Source organism: Scyliorhinus canicula, chromosome 9 (assembly GCF_902713615.1).
Source record: "Scyliorhinus canicula chromosome 9, sScyCan1.1, whole genome shotgun sequence".
Classification (NCBI taxonomy): domain Eukaryota; kingdom Metazoa; phylum Chordata; class Chondrichthyes; order Carcharhiniformes; family Scyliorhinidae; genus Scyliorhinus; species Scyliorhinus canicula.
This window is the reverse complement of record NC_052154.1, coordinates 2,634,344-2,659,925: the sequence shown is the minus strand read 5'-3', so window position 1 is coordinate 2,659,925 and position 25,582 is coordinate 2,634,344. Positions and strand designations below refer to the sequence as shown.

The following is a 25,582-nucleotide window of genomic DNA, read 5'->3' as shown; positions in this document are numbered from 1 at the left end:
GCATCAGAGTCAGACAGTATGGTTTTATTCGTCGATATTCACTGCTGTTGTAACCCTCGCGGGGTTTATGGTGTTGGCCTCATCGGTCTCCCCATGAGCTTCGCAGAATACGAGCTGCCCTGAAATGTGGGTGGGGAACTGATGATCACTTTGAGGTTCGGATCACAGTCGGCCAGAGTCGGTACCGACCAGACAGACCTGGCAGGGTTCTGACTAATAAGTAAATATTGTACTACATAATAAAATGAGTTGAGTTTGAAGAAATTCGATCCAGACTCGGCGCGGAGCAGCATAGTGGTTAGCACTGCTGCCTCACAGCACCAGGGACCCGGGTTAGCACTGCTGCCTCACAGCACCAGGGACCCGGGTTAGCACAGCTGCCTCACAGCGCCAGGGACCCGGGTTAACAGTGCTGTCTCACAGTGTCAGGGCCCCAGGTTAACACTGCTGTCTCACAGTGTCAGGGCCCCAGGTTAACACTGCTGTCTCACAGCGCCAGGGACCCGGGTTAACACTGCTGTCTCACAGTGTCAGGGCCCCAGGTTAACACTGCTGTCTCACAGTGTCAGGGCCCCAGGTTAGCACTGCTGTCTCACAGTGTCAGGGCCCCAGGTTAACACTGCTGTCTCACAGTGCCAGGGACCCGGGTTAGCACTGCTGCCTCACAGTGCCAGGGTCCCGGGTTAACACTGCTGTCTCACAGTGCCAGGGACCCGGGTTAGCACTGCTGCCTCACAGTGCCAGGGTCCCGGGTTAACACTGCTGTCTCACAGTGCCAGGGATCCGGGTTAACACTGCTGTATCACAGTGCCAGGGACCCGGGCTAACACTGCTGTCTCACAGTGCCAGGGACCCGGGTTAACACTGCTGCCTCACAGCACCAGGGACCCGGGTTAGCACCGCTGCCTCACTGCACCGGGGACCCGGTTAACACTGCTGCCTCACAGCACCAGGGACCCGGGTTAGCACTGCTGCCTCACAGCACCAGGGACCCGGGTTAGCACTGCTGCCTCACAGCACCAGGGACCCAGGTTAACACTGCTGTCTCACAGCACCAGGGACCCAGGTTAACACTGCTGTCTCACAGCACCAGGGACCCGGGTTAGCACTGCTGTCTCACAGCACCAGGGACCCGGGTTAGCACTGCTGCCTCACAGCGCCAGGGACCCGGGTTAACACTGCTGTCTCACAGTGTCAGGGCCCCAGGTTAACACTGCTGTCTCACAGTGCCAGGGACCCGGGTTAACACTGCTGCCTCACAGCACCAGGGACCCGGGTTAGCACCGCTGCCTCACTGCACCGGGGACCCGGTTAACACTGCTGCCTCACAGCACCAGGGACCCGGTTTAGCCCGGCTGCCTCACAGCACCAGGGACCCGGGTTAGCACTGCTGCCTCACAGCACCAGGGACCCGGGTTAGCACTGCTGCCTCACAGCACCAGGGACCCAGGTTAACACTGCTGTCTCACAGCACCAGGGACCCAGGTTAACACTGCTGTCTCACAGCACCAGGGACCCGGGTTAGCACTGCTGTCTCACAGCACCAGGGACCCGGGTTAGCACTGCTGCCTCACAGCGCCAGGGACCCGGGTTAGCACTGCTGCCTCACAGCACCAGGGACCCGGGTTAACACTGCTGTCTCACAGCACCAGGGACCCGGGTCAGCACTGCTGCCTCACAGCGCCAGGGACCCGGGTTAGCACTGCTGCCTCAAAGCGCCAGGGACCCGGGTTAACACTGCTGTCTGACAGTGCCAGGGACCCGGGTTAGCACTGCTGCCTCACAGCACCAGGGACCTGGGTTAACACTGCTGCCTCACAGTGCCAGGGTCCCGGGTTAGCACTGCTGTCTCACAGCACCAGGGACCCGGGTTAGCACTGCTGCCTCACAGCACCAGGGACCCGGGTTAGCACTGCTGCCTCACAGCACCAGGGACCCAGGTTAACACTGTTGCCTCACAGTGCCAGGGACCCGGGTTAACAATGCTGCCTCACAGCACCAGGGACCCGGGTTAGCACTGCTGCCTCACTGCACCGGGGACCCGGTTAACACTGTTGTCTCACAGCGCCAGGGACCCGGGTTAACACTGCTGTCTGACAGTGCCAGGGACCCGGGTTAACACTGCTGTCTCACAGTGCCAGGGACCTGGGTTAGCACTGCTGCCTCACAGTGCCAGGGACCCGGGTTAACACTGCTGCCTCACAGTGCCAGGGACCCGGGTTAACACTGATGTCTCACAGCACCAGGGACCCGGGTTAGCACTGCTGCCTCACAGTGCCAGAGACCCGGGTTAGCACTGCTGTCTCACAGCGCCAGGGACTCGGGTTAGCACTGCTGCCTCACAGCGGCAGGGACCCGGGTTAACACTGCTGTCTCACAGTGCCAGGGACCAGGGTTAACACTGCTGTCTCACAGTGCCAGGGACCAGGGTTAACACTGCTGTCTCACAGTGCCAGAGACCCGGGTTAGCACTGCTGCCTCACAGCGCCAGGGACCAGGGTTAACACTGCTGTCTTACAGCACCATGGACCCAGGTTCGCACTGCTGCCTCACAGTGCCAGGGACCCGGGTTAACACTGCTGCCTCACAGTGCCAGGGATCCGGGTTCGCACTGCTGCCTCACAGCGTCAGGGACCCGTGTTAACACTGCTGTCTTACAGCACCAGGGACCCGGGTTAACACTGCTGCCTCACAGCACCAGGGACCCAGGTTCGCACTGCTGCCTCACAGTGCCAGGGACCCGGGTTAACACTGCTGCCTCACAGCGTCAGGGACCCGGGTTAACACTGCTGCCTCACAGCACCAGGGACCCGGGTTAACACTGCTGTCTCACAGTGCCAGGGACCCGGGTTAACACTGCTGCCTCACAGTGTCAGGGCCCCGGGTTAACACTGCTGCCTCACAGTGCCAGGGACCTGGGTTCGCACTGCTGTCTCACAGTGTCAGGGACCCGGGTTAACACTGCTGTCGCACAGCACCAGGGACCCGGATAACACTGCTGCCTCACAGCACCAGGGACCCTGGTTAGCACTGCTTCCTCACAGCACCAGGAACCCGGGTTCGCACTGCTGCCTCACAGCACCAGGAACCTGGGTTCGCACTGCTGCCTCGGGTCACTGTCTGTGCGGAGTCTGCACGTTCTCCCTGTGTCTGCGTGGGTTTCCTCGGGGGGGGGCTCCGGTTTCCTCCCACAGTCCAAACTTGTGCAGGTTAGTTGGATTGGGCATGTTAAATTGTCCCTGAGGCTGCGGTTACAGGGAGGGGGATTGGGCCTAGGGTCCGTGCAAACTTGAGGGCTGAATGGCCTCTTTCTGCACTGGAGGGATTTTATGATTCTATGATCAAATTGAAGCAAATGAGAATGGATGGCAGCAAGGATGTAAAGTTATAAGTTAAGTATTGGCTGGCAGAGTTGTGTCAGTCAGTGGGAGGGACTGATGGTTGGACTGACAACAGTCTTTTATTCAGCAGCGAGTAATTAAACAGAGTCTCTACCATCGACAGGAAACACAACTTGTGATTGAAACTACAGCAATGTCTCCCGGTAAAAACAGGATTACTTTTCCAAAATGCAGTGAGTGGAGGATAGTTACAGAATAAAAATTATCCCAGTAAAACCAGTCTGACTCATTTACAACAGTGTGGTCTCCACTTAACTGGACAAGCCCCTAATCACCTCCATTCTGGCTGGCTCTTGTGTCGATTATACCATTTATAATAATATAGTATAATAATCTTTATTATTGTCACAAGTAGGCTGACATTATCACTGCAATGAAGTTACTGTGAAAATACCCTAGTCGCCACATTTAGGTGCCTGTTCAGGTACACCGAGGGAGAATTCAGAATGTCCAATTCACCTAACAGCACATCTTTCAGGACTTGTGGGAGGAAACCGGAGAACCCGGAGGAAATCCACGCAGACACGGGGAGAACGTGCAGACTCCACACAGACAGTGACCCAAGCTGGAAATCGAACCTGGGTCCCTGGCGCTGTGATGCACTGTGCTACCGTGCCGCCCTTATGTTATGTAGCTCCCGGGATACAAAGTTAAGCCTCTCTGAATGACACAGGACGTTCCTGATTGAGGGTAGCTTCCTCCTTAATCTTAAAAAATCTTTGCCTCATTCTGCCCATTTTAAAGACCAGCAATATAACTCAACATATATATCTATGTGTGTGTTATCACAGTTAGCAGGAAATCAATCCATTTTGAACAGAGAATGATTCTTTTCTTTATCAATGCGGACACTGAGATTAAACATTGCCTGGTGCTGTCGAGATTCATTGCAATTGTACAATACAGCAACAACAGCAATATAGCTAATAGGTAAAAGGAACATTGCAACTCATCCAATCGTGTATAAAAGGCAACACTGGAGTACAGATATTTCGAAGTGATCTGTTTAATGCATTCAGAACAAACCTACCTGCGAAATGCAGAGAATGAAATGTGGCAGTTCTGTGTTAGCCCTCTACTGGATTGCACAGTCCAGTCTAATAAGAGTTAGAAAAAGGTTGCCTCTCAGTCCCATCTGTTTGGGATATTTAACAAGTAATTGAATCAAGCATTGTTATAAAGTTAGATCACAGAGCAGGGAAGCTGGCAGTGTATTCTGCATTTAGCTACTGTCAGCAATCACTGAGTGTCCATTGCTTCTGTTGAGCAGAAATACTAACTGCATTGATGCAGTACAAATTGGAGCAGATGACTAGGTGAATTGGGTTGCTACTTGCTGTTTCAGCGCCATGGTTGGGGTGAGATGTCAGAACATAAAACATTTACTGCGTCTAGTATCTCTTCTCTTGCCACCTCCATGCCCTGCGACAGTGCCAGTTTGGGTTGGTTGGTAACACTCGTCTCTTGTGTCAGTAGGCGTTAAGTCCCACTAGAGACTTGAACACCGAATCTAGGCTGACACTCCAACTACAGCACAGAGTGAGGTGTACACTGTCAGATACAGCACTGAGTGAGGTGTACACTGTCAGATACAGCACTGAGTGAGGTGTACACTGTCAGATACAGCACTGAGTGAGGTGTACACTGTCAGATACAGCACTGAGTGAGGTGTACACTGTCAGATACAGCACTGAGTGAGGTGTACACTGTCAGATACAGCACTGAGTGAGGTGTACACTGTCAGATACAGCACTGAGTGAGGTGTACACTGTCAGATACAGCACTGAGTGAGGTGTACACTGTCAGATACAGCACTGAGTGAGGTGTGTGTACACTGTCAGATACAGCACTGAGTGAGGTGTACACTGTCAGATACAGCACTGAGTGAGGTGTGTGTACACTGTCAGATACAGCACTGAGTGAGGTGTACACTGTCAGATACAGCACTGAGTGAGGTGTGTGTACACTGTCAGATACAGCACTGAGTGAGGTGTACACTGTCAGATACAGCACTGAGTGAGGTGTGTGTACACTGTCAGATACAGCACTGAGTGAGGTGTACACTGTCAGATACAGCACTGAGTGAGGTGTACACTGTCAGATACAGCACTGAGTGAGGTGTACACTGTCAGATACAGCACTGAGTGAGGTGTACACTGTCAGATACAGCACTGAGTGAGGTGTACACTGTCAGATACAGCACTGAGTGAGGTGTACACTGTCAGATACAGCACTGAGTGAGGTGTACACTGTCAGATACAGCACTGAGTGAGGTGTACACTGTCAGATACAGCACTGAGTGAGGTGTACACTGTCAGATACAGCACTGAGTGAGGTGTGTGTACACTGTCAGATACAGCACTGAGTGAGGTGTGTGTACACTGTCAGATACAGCACTGAGTGAGGTGTACACTGTCAGATACAGCACTGAGTGAAGGAGAAAACATCTTTATATCATCACTGGCTATAGGGGAAGTTCCAGAGGATTGGAGAATAGCTAATGTTGTTCATTTGTTGAAGAAGGGTAGCATAATCCAGGGGACTGCAGGCTGGTAAGCCTTACGTCAGTGGTAGGGAAATTATCGGAGAGGATTCTTCGAGATGGGATTTACTCACATTTGGAAAGAAATGGACTTATCAGCAATAGACAGCACGGTTTTGTGAAGGGGAGGTCATGGCTCACTAACTTGATTTAGTGTTTTGAGGAAGTGACAAAGATGATTGATGCAGGTAAGGCAGTGGATGTTGTCTATATGGACTTCAGTAAGGCCTTTAACAAAGTCCTTCATGGCAGACTGGTACAGAAGCTGAAGTCACACAGGATCAGGGGTGAGCTGGCAAGATGGATACAGAACTGGCTAGGTCATAGAAGGCAGAGAGTAGCAATGGAAGGGTGCTTTTCTGATTGGAGGGCTGTGACTAGTGGTGTTCCGCAGGGATCAGTGCTGGGACCTTTGCTGTTTGCAGTGTATATAAATGATTTGGAGGAAAATGTAGCTGGTCTGACTAGTACATTTGCAGACAACACAAAAATTGGTGGAGTTGTGGATAGTGAAGAGGACTGCCGGAGGATACAGCAGCTTATAGATCAGTTGGAGACTTGGGCGGAGAAATGGCAGATGGAATTTAATCCAGACAAATGTGAGGTAATGCATTTTGGAAGGTCTAATACAGGCGGGAAATATACAGTAAATGGCAGAACTCGTAGGAGTATTGACAGGCAGAGGAATCTGAGTGTACAGGTCCACAGGTCACTGAAAGTGGCAACGCAGATGGAGAAGGTAGTCAAGAAGGCAGATGGCATGGGGTGGGGCATTTTGTATAAAACTTGGCAAGTCAGACTGCAGCTGTACAGAACCTTAGTTAGGCCACATTTGGAATATTGTGTAAAAGTCTGGCAGCCGCACTACCTGAAGGATGTGGAGGCTTTGGAGAGGGTACAGAAGAGGTTTATCAGGATTTTGCCTGGTTTCGAGGGCATTAGCTATGAGGAGAGGTTGGAGAAACTTGGTTTGTTCTCACTAGAACGACGGAGGTTGAGAGGCGACCTGATTGAAGTCTACAAGATTATGAGGGGCATGGACAGAGTGGATGGTCAGAGGCTTTTTCCCAGGGTAGAGGGGTCAATTACATGGGGACATAGGTTTAAGGTGCGAGGGGCAAGGTTTAGAGGAGATGTGCAAGGCAAGTTTTTACAGGGATATGGTGTGGGGGTGTGGGCATAGGTGGGGTGCTGTTTCAGAGGGTCGGTGCAAACTTGATGGGCCGAATGGCCTCCTTCAGCACTGTAGGGATTCTGTGATCAATTGTTCATACATCCACATCTTCCAGCAAGTAACAAGTCTTTTGTTTTGAGTCCTGGTTTGCCAAGTTTCAGTGATTGGCACCTGGAATGAGGGGAGATGAGAATTTCTTTACACAGCGAGGTGGGAAATGTGCTGACTGAAAGGGCGGCGTGAGCAGATTCAACAGGAACTTTCAAAGGGGAATTGGATCGATACTTGAAGATGAAAATTTTTCAGAGTAATGGGGAAAGAGCCAGGGGAGGCGAAACTAATTGATAACATATTCTTGTCTTGTTGCAGGAATCTTACTTCCACTGGACGTTTGGAGTGACTGAGGCTGATTGCTATGGTGCTGTGGAAGTGGCTACTGGAAAGTCACTGCTGTTTGTACCCAAGCTCCCAGAGAGTTATGCAGTGTGGATGGGAATGTAAGGCACTCTCTATCTCCTGATAACTTCCAACCCTCTGCTGTAATCACCGTCTCAGTTTACCCTGTTCTTGACCGATGTTGACACCCAGTCTGGCAAAGCATTGATTTAAAATCCCCATCATTGTATTTGCACCTCTCCGTGGCTTTGCTCCTCCTGATCTTTCTCATCGCTGCCTTTCCTCAATTTTGGCATCTTCTGTAACCCTGATTTTGATCAGTTCACATTGGACACCCTGCCTTCAGCTGCCAGGATCCTAAACTCTGGAACTTCTTCCCTTAATCTGGAAAATGTCAATCAGATCAACTCTTGACGTTCTAAATTTTAGGGAATACAATGCAAGTCTGTGTAATCTCCCCTTGTAATTTTACCCTTCGAACTCTGGTCTCACCCTGTTGAATCTGTGCGGAATCCTTCCAAGGCCAATATATCTTTCTGAAGGACTGCTCACAATAATTCCAGCTGTGGCCTAACCCGGGGTTTGTGTCGCTGAAGCGTGACTTTACCCTCTTGTACTCTAGTCTCTCGATATCAAGATCAGCATTCCATTTGCCCTTTTGATCATTTTCTGTACCTGCCATTTTAATGACATTTTAATGATCTGTGCACCTGGATGCCCCAAGTCTCTTTGGGTCTCCCCTGTCTCCAGCTTCTCAGCGTTTTAGGAAAGTCCCCGTTCTTTCATTTTGAAGTGCAGAGTGGTTGCCCTCACATTTCCTTACTTTAAGGCCCATTTGCCTTAGGTTTGTCCATTTAATCCATCAATGTTGTGAAGGTAATGTTTCCAGCTACACTGCTTACAGTGCTGTCTTTGCATCATTCCCAGATTTGGATATGTGCTTTTCCATTCCTTCAGCAAAGCCATTAATAAATGTGGAGACTAGTTGGGGCTCTTACACAGGGACACCATTAGTCAGACATTCTGCTCATGAGCTGCACAGTATGGGAGAGTCCAGCTTTGACCCTGTGGCCTGCGCTGTGTTGGAGCCGTACCTTGGCTTGACGAGGTGGAGGGGAACGAGCAAGAGCCCACTTTTCCATAACCCCGACCCCCTGCTTGTAAATGTCTGTATGTGGTCGCTACATCAGCACAGCTTGCGCCAGGCAGTGATGCCCTCTGCAGCCATGGACCTTTCTCACACACTTTGGAACGGTTACATGGTTGGGGTGCTGAAGACACCTGTTTACCAAGTGTCTGCGGCTTCAAAAGATAAAACTGGAGATGTGCTTCTTCTTCCAATCATCCTGTTCAATGGTTTTAATTGCCCAACAGTGTTTGTAGTTCTGTGATTTCTGGTAAAGATGTTGACTGAGAATGGACAGTGAGGGATTGAGGTTTGTTGCTCTAATTTGTCAAACACACTAATTGATGGAAGTCATTATTTACTCTTGGCTTTGGGACCAGACTGAAAGTGGGAGTAATTATTTATCTGCTTTGTACCATCTCCCTCTGTAATTAATATTGCAGCTGCTGCTCTCTCGTTTGATTACAATTATCTGCAGTGCTAATTAATGTATTGATTAAATGGCTGCCCTGAGGTTGCGTCATTGTTCTTGCATTGAGACAGATTAGAAGATGCTATCCTCTCAATTTGGTAAAAAAATAGATGTTTTTTTCTCTCTCTGTAGTTGACTCTGGGGTTATTTATATTTTCTCACTCCTGTGAAGAGTAAAATGTAATTCAGGCTCTCGATGGAGTCTCTTTGTGTTGCAGAAAGTTACAGTCACAGCCGTTCACAAGATAAACATCAGGGAGCAGCTACAATCCCTCCCACTGACTTACAGGCTCCAAGAATCGCTCATCGTGTCAGTGCTAGCTCTTTGAAAGAGCTGTCCAATTAGTCCCGTTCCCCTTGCTCTCTCCGAAGTATTTATATCCAATTCCCTTTAAGAAAGCTGCAATTGAACCTGCTCCCAGCAGCTTTCAGGCTGCACATTCCACACCTTGGGCTTAAAAAGAATAAAAATTCTCATCTCTTCTCTGACCCTCACTTCAATCTGTGACCCACTTGCCCAGGGAAACAATTTCTCCTTATTCACTGTATCAAAATCATCAAGTAATACTCTACCCGTCAATGTAATTGGCCAGTGCAGCTTCCTCAATCATAAAGAATAATCCGATGTAAGGATGCTCTTAATTAAGAGCAATCTATGACTCTTTAAAAAATAAAGATTATAAACAGTTCAGAAGGAAGCCCGTTTGATTTTGGGAAGCTTTATGATGTAACATTTGAGAAATAGAGTGCTGAATTGGGAATCAGACGATAGCGGTACAGACACGGGGGCTGCTGGGGATCATCACCTGTAACTAGCTGTGGCTGGATCTGACAATACCGCAGTAATACCGAAGCTCTCAATAGACAAGAAGGGGGGACAACACTCTGTTGCCCTCTCTTCTGTGACCAGTGCAACAGCTGGACAGAATGAAATGAAATGAAAATTGCTTATTGTCACAAGTAGGCTTCAATGAAGTTACTGTGAAAAGCCCCTAGTCGCCACATTCCGGCGCCTGTCCGGGGAGGCTGGTACAGGAATCGAACCGTGCTGCTGGCCTGCTTGGTCTGCTTTAAAAGCCAGCGATTTGGCCTTGTGAGCTAAACCAGCCCCTGATGCCCATTGAGAAACAGCAAATTGACACTCGACCCAACACTTAGCTCCTGGGACCACGGAGGACGAGGAAATAGGCAGGAGAGCAGAAAACAGATACTAATGGCAATCGTCTCTCCCTCTCTTAAAGGATTCACTCCCGTGACTACTTCAAAAAGAAATATGCTGTCGATGAAGTTCACTACACTTCCGATGTAAGTCTATCTGCCTAATGGTGAGAAAAGGTTTTGAATTTCCTCTTCAGGGAGAAGGCCGAAAGCCTGAGTTAGAGGAGCGGAGATGGTGGTGGGGAAGGCAATTAGAGGTCGGACAAAGGGTGAGGCCGTGGAGATTCTCAATCGCGGGGGGAGGTTGAGACTGGGGAGGAGGGTTGTGAGACTGCCTCTGTCACTGGGGGGGGGGGTGAGACTGCCTCTGTCACTGGGGGGGGTGGGTGAGACTGCCTCTGTCACGGGTGGGGGGGGTGAGACTGCCTCTGTCACTGGGGGGGGTGAGACTGCCTCTGTCACTGGGGGGGGGTGAGACTGCCTCTGTCACTGGGGGGGGGGGGTGAGACTGCCTCTGTCACTGGGGGGGGGGGGTGAGACTGCCTCTGTCACTGGGGGGGGGGGGTGAGACTGCCTCTGTCACTGGGGGGGGGGGTGGGTGAGACTGCCTCTGTCACTGGGGGGGGGGGGGTGGGTGAGACTGCCTCTGTCACTGGGGGGGGGGTGAGACTGCCTCTGTCACTGGGGGGGGGGGTGAGACTGCCTCTGTCACTGGGGGGGGGGGGTGAGACTGCCTCTGTCACTGGGGGGGGGGGGTGAGACTGCCTCTGTCACTGGGGGGGGGGGGGGGTGAGACTGCCTCTGTCACTGGGGGGAGGGGGTGAGACTGCCTCTGTCACTGGGGGGAGGGGGGGACACTCGCTCTGTCACTGGGGGGAGGGGGTGAGACTGCCTCTGTCACTGGGGGGGGGGGGGACACTCGCTCTGTCACTGGGGGGAGGGGGACACTCGCTCTGTCACTGGGGGGAGGGGGGGACACTGGCTCTGTCACTGGGGGGGGGGGTGAGACTGCCTCTGTCACTGGGGGGAGGGGGTGAGACTGCCTCTGTCACTGGGGGGGGGGTGAGACTGCCTCTGTCACTGGGGGGGGGTGGAGACTGCCTCTGTCACTGGGGAAGGGGGGGTGAGACTGCCTCTGTCACGGGGGGGGGGGTGGGGGTGAGACTGCCTCTGTCACTGGGGAAGGGGGGGGTGAGACTGCCTCTGTCACTGGGGGGGGGGGGTGAGACTGCCTCTGTCACTGGGGAGGGGGGTGAGACTGCCTCTGTCACTGGGGGGGGGGGGGGGGTGGAGACTGCCTCTGTCACTGGGGAGGGGCTGAGACTCTCTGTAATGGGGGGAGGGAGTGAGACTGCCTCTGTAACTGGGGGGGGGGGGGGGTGAGACTGCCTCTGTCACCGGGGTCACTTTCGGTCAGTGAGCACAGCAGTGACAATTGAACGGGACTTGGTGTAAGTTGGAGATTCAGTCGAGTGGAGGCTGGTCAGCTGGTCAGTGTTGGGATGGTTGAGAACGGTTCGCGTTTCAGCAGCGCATGGAGTAGGGAAGGGGTCAGAAACAGGGGACGTTACAGAAATAGAAGTAGACTGTCTTTGTGAGGCAGTCGGGGATGGAGCAGAAAGTGTACTTGGTGTTGAATAAGGATCCAGCCTGGGTAGGGGTGGGGATGGGGTTGGTGGAGAGAGACCAGCAATATTCTGCTGGGCCAATGTTAAACATCAGCTCGGAGGTGTCACGGAGTGGGCTTTTGGAGTGCACGGTTGGAGAGAGAGAAGGTGTAGTTTAATCTTTCTGTCCTTTTCTCCCCCCCCCTCACCCACGTTAATGCTGAGCTGATGTTTCAGCTGCAGAATGTTCCGGATGAATCTAAGGCTGGTGGGGCAGAGATGTGGGTCTTTACTGGTACAGAGCGAGGCACTTCGCACTTCATCCGGATTGGTGGCTTCTTGAGCAACCTGAGAGCAGTTAGCGGGAGGCGAGAGGAAGGAGAGATGGGGACAGCCGTGCGGCATTAAAAATATCATCAATGGAAGGCACTCAACCATCAGATTGTACGCTGCAAAATAAGGAAGGCTTAATTCAAAGAATCTTATTTTTCATATGGGGCATTTGAACCTACGTTTCTGATGTTTTATTCATCACCTGGAAACCTGGTGTTTGATTGCTCCTGGATTATGTGGGAAGTAAAACATAAGAGTGAATAATTAATATAAAAGACAAAATGCTGAACAGTTAAAGTAGAGATAGAAAATGCTGGAAATGCTCCAGTCTGGCAGAATCTGTCCGAGGGAAAAGCAGTTAACCAGCCTGACCATTGATAAATAATGGTCGAATAATTCATTTACAGACTGAGGGCAGAGAGCTGGAATGAGGAAGAGAAATGCCAGGTGACCGGAAACCTGGACTGGGTATTGCTTTCAGAAAAGCAGCCGCCCAGTCAAATTTAGTTTCCCCGAGTGTGGTTGAAGGAGGGTGTTCGAGTGGGGCAGTAACGGGGGAGCGGGGGTGGGAGGTTGTCAAGAGAAGTGCAAAGGGCAGGACAGCTGCCAGGGATTGGGGAGGGTGATAGAGGAAGATGCCAGGAGAGGGGAGGGATAGTTGATAGGGGAGGGACAAGGTACCGGGGAGGGAGGAAGGTTGGGGTGGGATAGGAGCTTGGGGGATGGAGGGGGGAGTGGGTTGGACAGCTTTCGGGGGGAGGGACAGGTGCTGGGGCGAGGGACAGTTCCACGACGCCATGGGTCGGGAAACCTGTGTCTGCCAATGTGCTTTTGGCCCTCTTCATTGGGGTTCCTATTCAATACCGCAGGGGAAGGGTCAGCTGGACATTACTGACTGGAATTGTGTTCATAAACCTGCAACCTGCATTCACTCCATACTGCTGCTAACGCTGAATGTAATCCACATTTCCCAGAAGCTGTGTCAAGTGGATTTGGCTTTAAAAAGTAAAATCATTTTATTTAAATCCTTCTCTGACAGAATAATTAAATCTAATTTCTGATCTGACCAAGTCTGGATATGATTTAGGAATGAATGCACCAGGTTTGCACGTCAATAATCTGCTTGTTAGGGCAGCGCGGTGACGCAGTGGGTTAGCACTGCTGCCTCACGGCGCTCAGGTCCCAGGTTCGATCCCAGCTCTGGGTCACTGTCCGTGTGGAGTTTGCACATTCTCCCCGTGTTTGCGTGGGTTTCACCCCCACAACACAAAACGATGTGCAAGATAGGTGGATTGGCCACGCTAAATTGCCCCTTAATTGGGAAAAATTAATTGGGAACTCTAAATTTAAAAAAAATATTCATCTGCTTGTTGTCCAAAATTCCTTCCCCTACCCCTGTCCATACTCTTCAATCAGCTGTTTCGCCAAGTGGGCTGGGCTTCTGTACGACATGCCTGACATCAGTATATCAGATCTGGTGAATTGACAATGTTCCCCACCTCTAACCTTTCGCTCTGTATCGCCGGCTGTTCAAATGTACCATCGGTGAGTAGAATTGCATCGGAAAGACCTTTCTTTTATTGAAAATGAAATGAAAATCGTTTATTGTCACGAGTAGGCTTCAATTAAGTTCCTGTGAAAAGCCCCTAGTCGCCACATTCCGTCACCTATCCGGGGAGGTTGGTACGGGAATCAAACCGTGCTGCTGGCCTGCCTTGGTCTGCTTTAAAAGCCAGCGATTTAGCCCAGTGAGCTAAACCAGTCCCTTATTTTGTACCTTTCAGTAAGTAATGTAATTTTCAGCTGTTCTTGTAACAGAGAAAACCAGTATGTACACAGCAAGCTCCCACCAACATACTGGAAAGCCTGGGTGGATAAGTTGCCTGGTCTGGATGGCTTACCTCCCAGGTTGCTGAAGGAAGTGAGGGTGGAGATGGTGGAAGGGTTTGTCATAATCATCCAATCTTCCCCAGATACAGGGCGAGGTGACAGACGATTGGCAAATGTGACACCCTTATTCAGGAAAGGATATAGGACCGATTGTCAGTTTAACATGAGTCATGGGTAAGAGTTCAGAATACATAATGAGGGGAAATCAATATTCACCTAGAGAGTCACATACAGCACGGAAAGAGGCCCTTTGGCCCATCGTGTCTGTTCCGGCCATCAAGCACCTATTTACTCTTGTCCCATTTTCCAGCACTTGGTCCGTGGCTTTGTCTGCTGTGACATTTCAACTGCTCACCTAAATATTTCTTAAATATAGTGAGGGTTCCCACCTCTACCTCCCTTTCAGGCAGCGAGTTCCTGATTCCCACCCTCAGCATGAAAAGGTCTTTCCTCAAATCCCCTCTAAATATTCTTCCCCTGACCTTCAATCTATGCCCCCTGGTATTGACCCCTCCACTAAGGGAGAACGTTCCTTCCTATCCCCCCTATCTATACCCCTCATAATTTTATACACCAGGTTTGAGTTGATTATGGAGAGAAAACACGGATTTGTGAAATGTCAATGGCGCTTGACTCATCCAATGAACCTTTAGATGAAGTAGCAGAGAAGGTGCGTGCAGTTCTGGTCACCACATTATAGGAAGGATGTGGAAGCTTTGGAAAGGGTTCAGAGGAGATTTACTAGGATGTTGCCTGGTATGGAGGGAAGGTCTTGCGAGGAAAGGCTCAGGGAATTGAGGTTGTTTTCGTTAGAGAGGAGAAGGCTGAGAGGTGACTTAATAGAGACATATAAGATAGTCAGAGGGTTAGATAGGGTGGACAGTGAGAGTCTTTTTCCTCAGATGGTGATGACCAACACGAGGGGACATAGCTTTAAATTGAGGGGTGATAGATATAGGACAGATATCAGAGGCAGTTTCTTTACTCAGAGAGTAGTAGGGGTGTGGAACGCCCTGCCTGCAACAGTAGTAGACTCGCCAACTTTAAGCGCATTTAAGTGGTCACTGGATAGACATATGGATGAAAATGGAATAGTGTAGGTCAGATAGGCTTCAGATGGTTTCACAGGTCAGCGCAACATCGAGGGCCGAAGGGCCCGTACTGCGCTGTAGTGTTCTATGTTCTATGTTCTAGAAGGTTGATGAAGGGAATATGGTGGATATTGTCTATGTGGTTTTTAAGAAAGTGTTTGACAAAGTACCACATTGTTTTTGAGTATCCTCACATACGCACTGTTTTCTCCTTTGGGGAATAGTGGGAGAAGTGGTGGGAGGATTCCTGAGCTAATTATCAGCCCATTAACCATGTTATTAACGCTTCTGTGCGGCCACCAAGCCCTAGCGTTGGACTTGAACCCAGATTCAAACAAAACTCCATTAGCCCAAGCTTTTACGATGCACTAATTGCACCTTTGGAAAGGGCGATACTTGGTGCAGTGGTTTGCACTGCTGCCTCACGGTGCTGAGGTCCCGGGTTCGATCCCGGCCCTGGGTCACTGTCCATATGGAGTTTGCACATTCTCCCCGTGACTTTGTGGGTCTCACCCCCACAACCCAAAGATGTGCAGGGTAGGGTGGACTGGCCACGCTTAATAACCGCTTAATTGGGGAAATAAATAATTGGGTACTCTAAATTTATTTTTAGAAAAGAAAACAGAAACTAACATTTGGGACCCAAGGTGTTTCAAAGCAGGAATCTGTTGCAGCAGCCATACACACACTAACCCAGGCTTCAACCCTTACAGCACCAAATGGCTACAATACAATGGTCACGATTTACTGGCCGCGTCCCACCAGAATCGGGGTGGGACCCAGTCGGTAAATCTCCCAAGAGGCCTCCTTCAGGATTCCCGAAGGCTGTTATGCCCCATAGGTCTAGAAGAGATTTTGCGATACGTTGCGATGTGGATCCCACCCCCGGTGGACAGGATCCAGATTTATATATTTAAGTGAGCTTATTCTCACTTACCTATGCCAATGCCAGACCTGACCAGCCCCCGAGATCCATCGGCCTCGCCTTTCAGCACTTGTCCCCACTGCGAGGACTAGGCGGAACTGCACTTGGTTGGGGGGGGGGGGGGGGGGTGGTCTCCCTGGCGGTTGCCTCTGGGCAGGGTAGCACCCTGGCACTGCCAGCCTAGCACCCTGGCAGTGCCACCTGGGCACCCTAGCAGTGCCACCCATGTGCCAGTCTGGCACTGCTAGGGTTCCCAAGTGGCACTGCCAGACTGGCATTGCTAGGGTGCCCAAGTGGCACTGCCAGACTGGCATTGCTAGGGTGCCCAAGTGGCACTGCCAGACTGGCATTGCTAGGGTGCCCAAGTGGCACTGCCAGACTGGCATTGCTAGGGTGCCCAAGTGGCACTGCCAGACTGGCAGGGGCACTTCCAAAGTGCCAGTCTGGCAATGCCAATGTCAGGTGGCAATTTTGCCAATGCTGGAGATCAGGCCCAAGCGTGCCCTACCCGCAGGGGGTGTGGAGAGGGGGGGAGGGGGGGGGGGAGAGCCTCAACTCTCCCTCCAGGTAAGTTGGGCCATTGGGGTCGAGCGATCGGGGCACCTTGTTCAACCGCCGAGGCTCAAAATAAACAAGAGTCCCCCGCGTTCGAACAGGCCATGCTAACGTGCCCAAGTATCTGAAATTCCTAATTCATCACATCTGCTTGGTCATCTGAGTCTTGAGTGTCCCATTTCCATCCAGCTGTCAGAACTGGCACTTGAGTGTCTTGGGTTTCGACCAGGGCCTCGATCGCCATGACAAATCGCATCACTTCCACCTGTCTCCGGGCAGAGTTCAAATGATCACCTTTCCCCAATTCAGATTGTTAAATTAAGAAAGAGAGTTTAAAAGCTGAGTTTCACATTTGTAACGCCTCCCCCTACCCAAAGCATGAGCCAATAATTGCTGCAGTAATGACTTCTACAACACTAAAATGGCGGTTTACTAATCCTAAATTATGTTCCTGGAAGGGCATTGGGGATCTGGGTTGAGATTCTTTGGTGATTTTTCACGTAATGATGCTCATTGTTGGCCAAAACTTCTCTGCTCTTTCCAAACATTAAGGTCTCTTTAAACTTATGTTTTTAAACATGGGATTGGGTATTTTCAAACTCCCTGGAATTCAGAAGGGGTGGAAGAGTTTTACATTTCTAACTGAAGGCCTTGCCAATCCCACTAGACATGTCCTGGAGTCAGATGAAACCTTTCATGATGGTTCACCGCTGACAGATGGTGTACAGTCTTCTGTGAAGTGAACGTATGTGATTCTGCATCAAAGAACTTCATTCTAGGGAGGTCTCCAGAGAATTTGAGTTTAAAATCAAATCATGAGCCCTGGATTAGTGGAAGTTCAGTGCCTAACTGTTTTATTTTCTTAAAAACACATAAGTGCCTGTGTTGTTTCTTATTTTTGTACCAGGTGTTTGTCTCGGTCCCTTCCTCCCTTTCCTCCACACTTGAACCCCCTTGTGAACTGGTGTTTGAGACTGAGGCCCAGGGCCTTGCAGTTGTGGTCGGCTCTCCTGGATTCTGCTGAGCTGAGCCACTGGAACCTGAATGAGCATTCTGCAGGCCCCTGCCATCCAGCTGTAACTGTTCTCATGCCTTCTGGACCTGTTCTTTCTCTTGCGGAGCTTCCTTTTGTCCTGTGCTGTTGTTGCCTTGATTGAAACATACAAGACCCTGAGGGGTATTGTCAGGGTGGATGTGGAGAGGATGTTTCCGCTTGTCGGAGAATCTAAGACGAGGGGTCACTGTTGCCTGTTTAAGACACTTGAGATAAAAGAACTTTCTTCGACGATTGTGAGATTTTGGAACTCTCTTCCTCAAAACGGGGTGGAAGCAGAGTCTTTGAATATCTTTAAGGCAGAAGTTGATAGATTCTTGATCTGTAAGGGGCTGAATAGTTATTGATGACGAGTAGGAATGTGATGTTGAGGTTAACATTAGGTCGACCATGATCTCATTGAATGGTGGGTGGAGCAGGCTCGAGGGGCTGAGTGACCTCCTCAGTATGTTGTCAACATTTAACATGGAGGACAGAGTTCAAGGTCTGAAGTTAGCGAACTCAGGGAAGGAAATCTGTCATCCTTATTTGGCCTGCACACCAACAGCAGTGTGGTTGACTTTTAAATGCCCTCTGAAACGGCCGAGTGAGACACTCAGTTGCCTGAAAACCCTACAGAGTCTGGCTCAATGACGAGTGCAGGACGGCATGCCAGGGACACCACCAGACATACTGACAACTGTGTCAACCTGCTGAAGCTACAACGCAAGACTACTCGATGCCAAATAGCGAAAACAGCAAGGGATGTTGGAAGCTAATATTGGAAGATAATACTGATGACATGTTCTCCAGAACTAGCTGTGTCCTCTGAATGCAAGCAATAGGAGCAGGATTAGACCACACTGCCCTTTGATCCTGCTCTACAGGGCAGCACAGTAGCACAAGTGGCTAGCACTGTGGCTGCACAGCGCCAGGGTCCCAGGTTCGATTCCCCGCTGGGTGACTGTCTGTGCAGAGTCTGCACGTTCTCCCCATGTCTGCGTGGGGTACTCCGGTTTCCTCCAACAGTCCAAAGGCGTGCAGGTTAGGTGGATTGGCTATGATAAATTGCCCTTAGTGTCCAAAAAGGTTAGGAGGGGTTGTTGGGTTATGGGGATAGGGTGGAAGTGAGGGCTTAAGTGGATCGGTGCACACTCGATGGGCCGAATGGCTACCTCCTGCACTGTATGTTCTATTCCGTATGATTATGGCTGACCTGCAGCCATTTTCCCACCCATTCCCTATAACCCTGGATTCCCTGACAGATCAAAAATCTGTAACCCAGCGTTAAATGTGTCCAATATTGGAGCATCCACAATGTTCTGGAGCAAAGAATTCCAAAGTTTCACAACCCTTTGAAGTGTTTTCCACTGATCCTCTTATTCTAGACCGTCCCGTGTTCTAGATTCCCCAACCAGCTGAAGCAACCAGATTGCGAAAGCAATCTCTCTGCATCCACCCTAGCAAGTTCCTTCAGCATCTTGTACGTTTCAATAAGATCACCTCTAATTCTTCTAAACTCCACAGTAAATAGATCCAATGTGCTCAACCTCTTATGATAGGACAACCCCTATAACCCAGGGACTAATTTAATGACCCTAAGGTTGGGGGGGGGGGGGGGGGGGGGGGTGGTTGTAGGGTTACGGGTATAGGGTGGATACGTGGGTTTGAGTAGGGTGATCGTTGCTCGGCACAACATCGAGGGCCGAAGGGCCTGTTCTGTGCTGTACTGTTCTATGTTCTATGTTTGCTGTACCTCCTCCAATGCAAGAATATCTTTTCTTCAATGTGGACACCGAAACTACACACAGTATTCCAGATGTGGTCTCACCAAAACCCTGTACGACTCAAGCAAGACTCATGTTTTTCCCCACTCCAATCGCCTTGCAATAGAGGTCAACACACCATTTGTCTTCCTCATTGCTTTCTGCACCTGCGTGCTAACTTGCTGCCATCCTTGAACAAACAGACCCAAGTCTCTTTGAACACCAGCACTTGGGAGTTTCTCACCTTTTAAAAAATATTCTTCTTTCTATTCTTTGAACCAAAATTGATAACTTCACACTTCCCTACATTCCACTCTATTTGCCATCTTGGTGCTCACTCCCTTAACCTCTCTATATCTCTTTGCACACTACTGTGCTCTTCCCACAGCTTACCTTTTCCACCTAGCTTTGTATCATCAGAACACTTTGATACATTGCTCTCTGGCTCTTCATGTAAATTAATACAGATTGTAAATAGCTGAGGCCACAGCACTGACACTTGTGATATCCAGTATTCACCAGCTACCAACAAAAGTCCCATTTATGCTCACACTCTGCTTCCTATCTATTGGCCAATCCTCTATCCATGCTAAAATATTACCTCAGGCTACATGGGCACTTATTTTACCTATCAAACTTTTGTGTGGCACCTTATTAAAAGCCTTTTGGAAATCCAGGCTACTACATCTACTGGTTCTCTTTTATTTACCTTCTAGGTTACATAGAACATAGAACATAGAACGATACAGCGCAGTACAGGCCCTTCGGCCCTCGATGTTGCACCGACATGGAAAAAAACTAAAGGCCATCTAACCTACACTATGCCCTTATCATCCATATGCTTATCCAATAAATTTTTAAATGCCCTCAATGTTGGCGAGTTCACTACTGTTGCAGGTAGGGCATTCCACGGCCTCACCACTCTTTGCGTAAAAAACCCACCTCTGACCTCTGTCCTATATCTATTACCCCTCAATTTAAGGCTATGTCCCCTCGTGCTAGCCACCTCCATCCGCGGGAGAAGGCTCTCGCTGTCCACCCTATCTAACCCTCTGATCATTTTGTATGCCTCTATTAAGTCACCTCTTAACCTTCTTCTCTCTAACGAAAACCTTCTTCTCTCTAACGAAAACCTTCTTCTCTCTTACATCCCCAAAAAACACTAATAAATATATTTAACAGGCTTTCCCTTTAGTAAAACCATGTTGACTTATTCTGATCACACTCTGCTTTTCTAGGTGCGTTGTTAACAGTCAAGAATAGATTCCAACATTTTTCCAACAACTGATGTTAGGCTAACTGGCCTGTAGAAGTCATAGAATCCCTACAGTGCAGAAGGAGGCCATTCGGCCCATCAAACCTGCACCAACCTCTGAAAGAGCACACTACCTAGGTCCCCTCCCTCGCTCTATCCCCGTAACTAACCTGCACATCTTTGCAACTGTGGGAGGAAACCGGAGCACCCGGAGGAAACCCACGCAGACACTGGGAGAACGTGCAGACTGCACATAGTGACTAAGAAAATATTCCTAATTTTCTTACTCCTGGAGAAATGAAAGAGCCTAGCCAAGCTGTTTCAGTACGGCTACAACACGGACTCCAATGTAGAAAATTGTCCAGGTATGCCCTGTCCACAAGAAGCAGGAAAAGTCTGACCCAGCCAATTAAAGCCTCATCAGTCCTCTCAACCATCAGTAAAGTGATGAAGGGGTGTCTACGGTGCTGGCATAGAATCCTCACAGTGCAGAAGTAGGCCATTCGGCCCATCAAATTTGCATCTACGCTCTGAAAGAGTACCCTACCTAGGCCTTATCCCTGGAACTTCGTAACCCCACCTAACTGTTGGATACTAAGGAGCAATTTAGCACGGCCAACCCACCTAACTTGCATATCTTTGGACCATAGGAGGAAACCAGAGCACCCGGAGGAAACCCACACAGATGAGGGGATAACGTGCAAACTCCACACAGACAGTCATCCAAGGTTGGAATTGAACTAGGGTCCCTGGGCTGTGAGGCAGCAGTGCTAACCATGATGACACTGTGCCTCACATACACATCAATGACCTGCTCCTGACGTTCAGCTTGGGTGCCGCTCAGCTCTGACCTCATTACAGCCTTGGTTCAAACATGGACAAAAGAGCTGAATGCCAGAGGTGAGGTGAGTGACTGCCCTTGACATCAAGGCAGCATTTGACCCAGTATGGCATCAAGGAGTCCTAGCTAAACTGGAGTCAATGGGAATCAGGGGGAAAACTCTCCGCTGGCTGGGGTCATACCTGGCACACAGGACGATGGTTGTGGTTGATGGAAGTCAGTCCCAGAACATAACTGCAGGAGTTCCTCAGGGTAGTGTCTTCAGCCCAACCATCTTCAGCTGCTTCATAAATGACCTCCTTTCATCATAAGGTCATGATGTTTGCTGATGATTGCGCAATGTCAGCATAATTTGCAACTCCTCAGATACTGAAGCAGTTCGTATTTAAGTATTCCATGCCAAGTGCCAGGCAACGACCATCTTCAACAAGAGAGAACCCCCAGCCCCTCCCCTTGATATTCAATGGCATTATCATTGCTGAATCCCCCACTAGCAACATCCTGCGGGTTACTATTGACCAGAAACTAAACTGGACTCAGCCATATTAATACTGTGGCTACCAAAGCAGGTCAGAGACTAGGAATTCTGCAGTGAGTAACTCACCTCCTGACCCCTCCAAAGCCTGTCCATCATTTACAAAGCACAAGTCAGGAGTGTGATGGAATACTCTACTTGCCTGAGCGCAGCTCCAACAACACTCAAGAAGCTCAACACCATCCAGGACAAAGCAGCCCACTTATTTGTCACTCCTTCCACTGTCTGCGTGGAGTCTGCACGTTCTCCCCGTGTCTGCGTGGGCTTCCTCCGGGTGCTCCGGTTTCCTCCCACAACTACCCAAAGGCATGCTGTTAGGTGAATTGGACATTCTAAATTCTCCCTCTGTGTACCCGAACAGGCGCCGGAGTGTGGCGACTGGAGATTTTCACAGTAACTTCATTGCAGTGTTAATGTAAGCCTACTTGTGACAATAAAGATTATAAAAAAACATTCACTTCCTCCACCACCGACAAACAGTAGCTGCCGTGTGTATCATCTACAAGATGCACTGCGGCAACTCAAAAAGGTTTCTTAGGCAACTCCTTCCAAACCCACAACCACTGCCATCTAGAAGGCCAAGAGCAGCACCCCACCACCTGGAAGTTCCCCTCCAAATCACTCACCACCCTGACTTGGGAATATATTGCCGTTCCTTCGCTGTTACTGGGTCAAAATCCTGGAACTCCCTCCCTAACAGCACAGTGGGTGTACCTATACCTCAAGGACTGCAGAGGTTCAAGAAGGCAGCTCACCACCACCTTCTGAAGGGAAATTAAGGGTGGACAATAAAATTGCTGGCCTAGCCAGCAACACCCACCCATTGGAAAGAATAAGACAAAGTTTTTAAAGTTTATGAAGGTGAAAGATAGGAGACCTTTGAACTAGTCGAGTGTGTGTTGTTTTTTTTCACAACTACCTTTTGCTGATTCATTCGGTTTTATTGAAAGGTCAGTGACCTGAAACTTTCTCCAATCTCCGCTCCCCACAGGCCCCGCCTGACCCGCTCAGTGTTTGCAGCATTCCAGTTCCGATTTCCATTAGCTGCAGCACTTATTATTGTTCCTTTGTTCTGACTCTTTCCTGTAGAGATTTGCCATTCTTCAAAAAAAAAAACATTTTCAAATATAAGACTCTCGGCACTTTTATAAATCACATTGTTCCATTCCACAATTAACCCTCACCGTCGAGGATTATTTTGTATTAATTCTGACTTTACGTACTCAAGGCACTAATGCTCGAATGGCTCCACACGCTACAGGGCAGATGAGATGCTTTAACTGTGTTTGTTGAGGATTAACTGCTTGTCAGATATCAATTGTTCCTGGGTGCCTGTACGGAAGTTCATTGGATTTGTTTATTGTCACGCGTACCGAGGTACAGTGAAAAGTATTTTTCTGCAAGCAGCTCAACAGATCATTCAGTGCATGGAAGAAAAGGGAATTAAACAAAATTCAAGAAAATACATGAGAATACACAATAGGGCAACACAAGATATACAATGTAACTACATAAGCATTGGCATCGGTTGAAGCATACAGGGTGTAGTGTTAATGAGGTCAGTCAATAAGAGGGTCATTTAGGAGTCTGGTGACAGTGGGGAAGAAGCTGTTTTTGAGTCTGTTCATGCGTGTTCTCAGATGTCTGTATCTCCTGCCCGATGGAAGAAGTTGGAAAAGTGAGTAAGCCGGGTGGGAGGGATCCTTGATTATGCTGCCCGCTTTCCCCCAGCAGCGGGAGGTGTAGATGGAATCAATGGATGGGAGGCAGGTTCGTGTGATGGACTGGGCGGTATTCACGACTCTCTGAAGTTCCTTGTGGTCCTGGGCCGAGCAGTTGCCATACCAGGCTGTGATGCAGCCCGATAGGATGCTTTCTATAGTGCATCTGTAAAAGTTGGTAAGGGTTAATGTGGACATGCCGAATTTCCTTAGTTTCCTGAGGAAGTATAGGCGCTGTTGTGCTTTCTTGGTGATAGCGTCAACGTGAGTGGACCAGGATAGATTTTTGGTGATGTGCACCCCTAGGAATTTGAAACTGCTAACCATCTCCACCTCGGCCCCGTTGATGCTGACGGGTGTGTACAGTACTTTGCTTCCTGAAGTCGATAACCAGCTCTTTAGTTTTGCTGGCATTGAGGGAGAGATTGTTGTCGTTACACCACTCCACTAGGTTCTCTATCTCCCTCCTGTATTCGGACTCGTCGTTATTCGAGATCCGGCCCACTATGGTCGTATCGTCAGCAAACTTGTAGATGGAGTTGGAACCAAGTTTTGCCACGCAGTCGTGTGTGTACAGGGAGTAGAGTAGGGGGCTACGTATGCAGCCTTGCGGGGCACCGGTATTGAGGACTATTGTGGAGGAGGTGTTGGTGTTCATTCTTACTGACTGTGGTCTGTTGGTCAGAAAGTCAAGGATCCAGTTGCAGAGTGGAGAGCCAGGTCCTAGGTTTTGGAGCTTTGATATGAGCTTGGGTGGGATTATGGTGTTGAAGGCGGAGCTGTAGTCAATAAATAGGAGTCTGATGTAGGAGTCCTTGTTTTCGAGATGCTCTAGGGATGAGCGTAGGGCCAGGGAAATGGCGTCCGATGTGGACCGGTTGCAACGGTATGCAAATTGAAGTGGGTCAAAGCGTTCCGGGAGTATGGAGGTGATGCGCTTCATGATCAGCCTCTCGAAGCACTTCATTACAACTGACATCAGGGCCACCGGGCGGTAGTCATTGAGGCACGTTGCCTGGTTCTTTGGTACCGGTATGATGGTGGTCTTCTTGAAGCAGGTGGGGACCTCGGAGTGGAGTAGGGATAGGTTAAAGGCATAGGCCATGGCAGTTTGCTTCATGGTTAGAATATGTCTGTACTTTGTAAAATCTTCTGTCAAGGTCGATTTTTAAACTGAATTTGGGTTAAACAATATTGTTGAAAATTACTTAAGCGGGAGGTGGTGTGGGGCCTGGTGGGAGCTCTTTAGCTAAATGCAGTTAGCATGGAGTGGGGGAGCCTGGTAATGACTTACTTTCTGCTATTTGCTCTCTCTATTTTTCTCTCTCTCACTCTCTCAGCTCTTTTGCTCATTCACTTCCTGGTGGCCATTACACGTGCACTCTCTTGCTCGTGCTCTCTGAGCTCCCCGGCCCTGTTCTCTTCTGCACACACACACCCCTCCCCCCAAATGATGGCTAGCAGACCTGACAAGGTCTACATTTTTGCTCATGGATGTGTGGAATCGGAGGTAATTTTCTCCTCCAGCAGCTGACGAGATGCATTAAAAATGACTTAGTCACTCGAACATAAATATCCCTGACCTTGCAGACCGCAAGCTCTCTTCCCCATGCATCTTGAGAGTTTCTTTTCGCTTTGTGACAATGAAGAGATTTTGAAGGTGCTGTTGTGGGAGCCAGCTCAGTTCCCCCACGTGTAAACACTCACCCTGTGTGTTCCTTGGATTTTTGTGATGTAGGTGGTGGAGAGGGAGGATGTTCT

General features: G+C 49.6%; 1 protein-coding gene across 3 annotated transcripts in view; it reads left to right on the top strand.

The window, feature by feature from the left end:
- Window positions 1–25,582, top strand: part of pepd (peptidase D) — a 224,675-nt gene that overhangs the window by 25,760 nt on the left and 173,333 nt on the right. For all 3 annotated transcript variants that reach the window (XR_005461732.1, XM_038806189.1, XM_038806190.1), the window contains exons 3-4: window positions 7,487–7,614; window positions 10,353–10,416. Coding sequence is in view for 2 of the 3 variants with exons in the window: in XM_038806189.1 (XP_038662117.1) it covers window positions 7,487–7,614; window positions 10,353–10,416 (192 nt within the window). In the remaining variant the exon portion in view is untranslated. The remainder of the gene's footprint in view (window positions 1–7,486; window positions 7,615–10,352; window positions 10,417–25,582) is intronic.